Raw genomic sequence first — 6657 nt, 5'->3', positions numbered from 1 at the left:
GTTGGTAGTAACAGATAATCAAGTCTAAAAATTTCAACAGAGGGAAGACATTTATTGCCAGGCAAAGCCCAACAACATTGTAGGAAATGTCTTTTGTGCTGCCCTGAATGCAGCCCTGAGTCTAGAAACTGTGGTGGTGATTCGGTGAATGTTTACATTCTTTTAGTCTTAAAGGTAATCAGTCACACTGTTGCTGGGAACCTAGAAGATATAAAAGAGTGAAATCAAACTGTATCAAGCTGTTTGAACACAGTCTGTTTTATCTCTGCAGGCATTTCTTCACCGGATCCGTCAGAATGCTGTGGACAAAGCTGAGAAGTACATAACAGAGGAGAATGTTAAGGTATTTCTTCTATCTTCCTCATTTTCTTGGCAGGGAAAATGATATGTAATGAAAGGCTAGTTTCAGGGATATGAATATCAAGTATCCTCATCTCATCCTGATGCTTATTATTAAGCTGGTTCCCTAAGGAGAAGAGGCTCATGTTGACAGTTTATCTGTCAATCTGTTTGCCCATTCGTATAGCTGTCATCTTCCTGCAATTTTTCATCCCACCAGCTAATTTCAGTAGAATTTGACAACAGCATAGTGTTGTCAGAGATACTGACTTTTGGCAAGATTTGTGAATTGGTGGGTAGAGGACAGAGGAGCCTTTTCAGTCTCTTAGAGAGGAAAGGCAGGGAATGCACAACCCTTGTCTGTTTTACTTGACAGTATTCAGTTAACCAGTTTGCATTTGCTGTCTTTTACAAATGTAAAATTGATGGGACTTATGAGGAGGAGACAGGAATATTCCTTGTGGTCTAGTGGGAAGGAATTTGTGTTCTTGTGGAAGGACTAAGTAGTGTGAGGTCCATGTATGAAGCGGTTCCTGAATGAATTTTGCACTGTAAAGAACTGAGGGAGGTAGAAGACAGAGCTGTGAGGTACTAGCTTTTCTAGTGCCTATGGTCACAGGAGACCTTGTTGTTCGTTATTTTCATAAATAGAAGCAAAGCTTTCTTGTAGTAATTTGGCTTAAAAACTCTCCTAGTACGCATATGCATGTGAAACCAAAACCCTCTTTGTACACACATGCAAATGAAACCTGATGATCAGTGGGACAGAGTGTAGTTTGTTTGCCATTAGAGGTTTACTTACTGAGCTTGCATTTGCTCCTGTAGCTTCTAAATCAGCAGAAACTTTGCCCTTTACACTGGTGGGAGCAGGACACAGCAATAATAGCAACTGCCCTATTTCCACAAAGCTGGTTCCTCCATTTCACATACTAGTGTTATCTTGAATGTATAGAGATCCTAGCAGAGCTCTAGGCCTTGTTTTTGCTACTTATTCCGCAGGCTGGCAATACTGTAGTATTGACTGACTGGCATCAGAAGGGACTTGTAGCAAGATGGCTTAGCAGCTTTGTGGAGCTAAGCTTCTCTCTGTCTTCAAATATGGAAGTCCCCGCTCCCCCCAGACTCACCTTCTGTAGTCTAAAGTAAGTTTGGGGGTGGCTGAAGAAGTAGGCAAGTGATTAGTGACAATGGTGTCCCTGCCTGTGACAGCAGGGTTGGAACTAGGTGATCTTTAAGGTCGCTTCCAACCCAAACCATTCTGTGATTCTGTGAATAGATCTTGAGGGCAGAGAAGTGTGTGAAAAGTAAGCTCTGCATGAGAAATAAAGCTGTCCAATTTGATGAACAGCCGCAGATGTTGATGGAAGTTATTCTATGATTATTCATATATGATCAAAATGAATATTAATTATGACTGCCACATAATCAGATGCAGTGCTCACAAAGCCTGTGCAGAAGAATATGTATTTTTCTCTGCTGATTTAAATGTATTTGTATTTGAAGTTTCATCACACTCCTCTGGGGAAGTACTACTTCATTTCTGTGTCATTCTGAAGTGCCTGGGGGGTCTTTTTGAGGCCACTATGAGATCTCATTTGTTCTTAATATTACAATACCCAACTTGCAATAAAAGAGCTTCTCTTCAGTAATAAAATGCCTATGCCTATTCTGGTGAAATAGAATCATAAAGGCACAGTTTCCTTGATCAGAGTGAATATTATCTCCCTCTCCAACTCCCCTTCTTCCCTACCCTGAATAATTTAATTCCTTCCTATATTTGAAAGATACTTGTTCTTTCTTTCTTCCTTGCTGGTAGAGGCAGGACAAGCAAGGTGATTTGGGACTTGGGATAATTCTGCCTGTTAATATTATGTATCTTGAGTCACCACAGAGCTGTGAGGTGGCTGGTAGCAGAGGCTGTATAAATGCTTTGGCAGCTTGTGTAAGGAGAAGCCTGTATTTTCCTCTCTTTCTTCATGCAGCAGAACTGTCTAGAGGAAAATACAGGGTATTCTGGCAGTCGCCCACCTCTGAGCTGAAAGAGAAAGTACTTTTCAGGATAATTTGGATTATTGCTCCCAGTATTATTTTTGCAGGTTTCTCCTACAGCTGGTGCTAAACACTGGAGATTTTGGTAATCTTTGGCCACTATATTCCCTTCCAGAAAGACCACACTGAGTCCTGTGCCAGGCCCAGATTTCACAAGTACTCCAGTGACTTACAGCTGCAGAAACATCATAAAATGCTTTTAGTTTATTCGCTTTTAGTTTATGTAGTTTATTTTCTAGTGTATTATGTGGGAATAACTCCATTAATATGTTAGTGTTGTGCTGCATTCACAGCAGGCACTGATGTCATCTTACTGATACAGTAGATTGAAGGCAGTACAATTCAAGGGTGTGCACAAGCTGCCAGACATGGATCCCTCACATGAGGCTTCTAAATGGTAACTGTGTATTAGATATAGAAGCACATGCAGTCAAGGTCTCTCCACTGTCTTGATCTTCAAGTGACTCTTTTTATCTGTGAATTCTGCTGCAATCAGAGCTCTACCGACCACCACAGAATTCATTAGATTACAGATATATTCCTTGGATCAAAAAATACTCCCCAAAGACTGCTCCTGAAGGATAAAATCATTCCTGTCAGATATTTTCCTCTTCCTTCTTAATCCCCTTTTGGCACAGCTTCTGGCAAGGCTGTGAAGACAGAGGCTACCATGTCATCACATCAGTTTCAGGCATGTGACAGAACCATCGGATGCTCTGCTTGAATTAGCAGGGGAAGTTTTCTGAAAGCAGTCAAATGGTCCTAGCTCCCTGTCCTTTAATTTGGTTCAGAGCCCACCAGTGCAAATTTGGTGTGTTGAAATCTTTTAGTTTATTCAGAGCTAGAAGGGGACCATGAGGCACAAATATGCATTAACGATGGTGCATACTACCATATCTCAGTATTCTTGAAGTGAGAGGGGAGCAAAGACAAAGCAGATGTAACAGGCTCTGCTCTGCACATGCAGCAGCTTGAGGGATGAGTTTGAGGGAAATACTCTGCCCATCCTTGAATAACAGAAGGTGTAGCATTGAACCTGGGTACATGTGGAGAGGAAGGCTTCTTGGATTCCTGATTTGTCTACCCCTGCAAAACCAGAGGGAAACTGGTTTTAAACCAGAAATTGAAGTCTTGTTCATGTCTTTGATGATTTGGTTTAATTTATAGATTATTGTTTTTCTGAATCACTGCAACATCACCAGCCACCAGGCTGAGTCAGTGTCACATCTGGTGAATAAATTCCACTGCAGAAAGTTGAAAAGCTTAGTGTTATGATAAGGTGCTTTCCTTCAGTGGCTGTCAATACTGATGGCTGTGTCACCATGCGTCAGGACTTCTCCCTGTGCATAGGTAGCATTCCATCCTCCCATATGTGTATTCACACTTTCTTCTCGTATTTTGTATGAACATTAAGGCTTATAAAAGCTTATGTGTTTATAGCAGCTTTCACTCTGGCAGTTTATTCCCCTTAGCATGTGTATATTCACATCACTAGGGATCATTTACCTGTGATATTGCACAATTACCTCTTAGTACTGGTCTAAACTAGGGGCCACTATCCCATTACATTGGTCTTTTAGAACCACTGAGGTCAGTGAAAGGCAACTCAGAAACGCTGCCCTTGTGGTTTGCAAACATTTTATAGTATTCTGCACTCTTGTCAGTGAAATGCTAAATCCCACATGGCAGAGGTTTGGTCTCTTATTTACAGGTACATCTTTGTGTATGATAGCCTTCAAGTCCCTTTCTTCCAGAAAGTGATTTCTAATGCATGGGAAGGAAAGTCAAATGACTTCCTGCTTCTGCCTCCTGGAAAATGGTTTGGTCCTTGTGATTCCATTTGCTTGGTTGGTCTCATAGGAAATCTTCTCCAGACTTGAAAGAGGTTGCTCTCATTCATCATGCTGAGGTATCTGGAAAGATAACCTTCATTTACAGCAGGTACTTCAGTAGCAATAAAGATTTCTGTAGGGGGGCAGGAAATGGGCAGTAAGTGTAATTCATTCTGTATGAGTCCCTGTCTGTGCTTTAGATCCTATCACCACAAGTCTAGAGTCACAATACTTTGGTGCTACTACTTTAACAGAACACTCAGGTGTATTAACAGCTAGCAATGTTTTTCACTTTATATTTCAGATCTTATTTTCCAACATTGAAGACATTCTTGGTGTTCACAAGGAGTTCCTGGCTGCCCTGGAATTTTGTTTGCAACCAGAACCTCAGTCTCAGCATGAACTGGGAAATGTTTTCTTAAAATTTGTAAGTACAATGACTTAACACTATCTGAAAATGCAGTTTCCTGTCATAAGCTGCCATGCTCCTTAGTTAGCCCTAATCTTTAAGGCTTGTGGCAGTGCTATGACAATGTGTGTCTTGTATGAAAGTTGTAGGTAGGGTGGGAAAAAACTTGTGAATGAGGTTAGAACAATGGAAACCACGTTGAACTCAGCTAAACAACAAGGTATTTTTAGAAACTCTTCCTTTTCCCATTGAATATTTTTTGTCCCTTTTTTTCCTCACCCAACTGATCATACTTTGTTGGGAAGAATTTGTCTGCTTTGCTTCCAAATGTTTCAAAAAGGCAGCAGAATTTCAAGTAAATGAATAATTTTTCTGTGTATCTTAAAATTTAAAAAAATTGAAACCCACAAAGGTCAAAGATGAAAATGAAAACCAAAGGCCAGTAAGTACATCATTTACAGTAGTTAGTTTCTGTGCATATATTTTCCTTTCAGTAAATGAAAGGGAGCGTGAGATGGCTTATCTTGCTGAAATGCAGCACCAGTTAAAACACGCAGCCTTTTACTGTGGAATAGATGAGCACCTGCATTCTGTAGCTCAAAAGTAAATAAAATTTGGCTTTTGGACTCATAATGCTGGCTCAAGAATGCCAGAGATAGAGAACGTGAAGTAGTCACATGATACAAATTCACTCTGCCTGGTCCAGGTTGTTCAGAACGTTTTGACTTACTTTTGTGTCATCTGACTTTGTGCCAAATAGCTGTATTATTTGCTCTCCTACTACATCCATATTATGATCATGTGTGCCAGCCTGATCCAGTCACACTGGTGCTGCTGGGTAAGCGGGAAGGCACAGACCCATCCTAAGGGTTGTGCAATTGCAGCTGCAGATCCTACCATTGCTTCACTCATCATAATTTGTTTCTTATACTGTGAAATTCTTCATGTGGTAGATTTTTGTTTTAACTTGGCCCAATTCTCAGTCATTTATGTGTGCCATCCTCTGACTAATGTGTCTATAGAGCATACTATGTATGCAGGATCAGTTGTTATATATACACCTAGTCAAAAGCTGGACTCATTTAAATGCAAAGTTACCTCATTTACATGTATAATACTTTGAAGTTGCACATTTTTTCACTCGGAGCAGTCCTCCTGAGATATTTGGAAATGAGAAAGCACGTACATAATAGCCATTTCTTCCAATTCTTATTAACTGCATTAAGCCACAGGCCAACTTCCTGTCAAAATATGTTCTATTACACTTTCATAATCAAAATTCATGCCTTCACAGTTCATCAGGTTTGAGTGGACAGCAATTATATGACCATTCATTACTCACAGAGCTTTACCAACTACCCCTCCCTTGTTTAATTTTTATTTATGCTGAGACAATTACTAAAATAATGGCAGAAAGTGTTGTATTGAGATCATGCCCCAGAATTGTATCAGATGCGAGGACTGACTGTCAGCTGCTGAAAAACATGGTCTTAGAGCATTGAATACTCACTAGAATTGTTGCCTGCCACAAGATGTGCTGTACCAATACATTAGTATTCATTAGTGAAGGTATCAAAATTAGAGGGCTTCTTGAGTGATGCTGTCAAATTGTCTACTGTGTTTGAGTGGCACTGAATAACCAGAAATGTTAATATCCTGTCACTTGACTGAATTCAAGCCTGGTATGTGTAGTTATTGGTAGTGTTTTCTTGTATACGGGTGTATTTTGTAACTTTAGTGTTGTTATATGTAATAATTAGGTAATGTTTTATTTATCAAACATGCAACAATACAGGAATTCTGAAACTATGATGCTGGTGAAAATTTGTCTTCTGCTAGAAGCAGTTTGACTGAGAAAATCTTACATTACATTGCTGTTATGGAATGCATTGGAAATAATGTGTACCTCAACTGTTTCATGATCCCCTAGGGAAGAAGCATCTTACACTGAAGGAAGTAAAACATACATTCAATTCAGAATATATAGAAAAAGCTGGTTTCATTCATAATTACCTTAAGGAAATACAG

The 6657-nt window shown here is 39.8% G+C and overlaps 1 protein-coding gene across 1 annotated transcript in view; it reads left to right on the top strand.

Annotated features, from left to right (window-relative positions):
- Nucleotides 1-271: 271 nt before the first annotated feature.
- The window catches only part of LOC104411417 (phosphatidylinositol 3,4,5-trisphosphate-dependent Rac exchanger 1 protein-like), a gene marked incomplete at its 5' end in the record, with an annotated part of 83911 nt that continues 77525 nt past the window's right edge, over nt 272-6657 (top strand). The window contains 2 exon segments of the mRNA XM_010021829.1: nt 272-343; nt 4525-4647. Coding sequence (XP_010020131.1) covers nt 272-343; nt 4525-4647 — 195 coding nt within the window.

The sequence above is a fragment of the Nestor notabilis genome, unplaced genomic scaffold (assembly GCF_000696875.1).
Source record: "Nestor notabilis isolate BGI_N333 unplaced genomic scaffold, ASM69687v1 scaffold8759, whole genome shotgun sequence".
NCBI classification, from domain to species: Eukaryota; Metazoa; Chordata; class Aves; order Psittaciformes; family Psittacidae; genus Nestor; species Nestor notabilis.
Note: the sequence above shows the minus strand (reverse complement) of the source record. Positions and strands in the feature narration are given on the sequence as shown.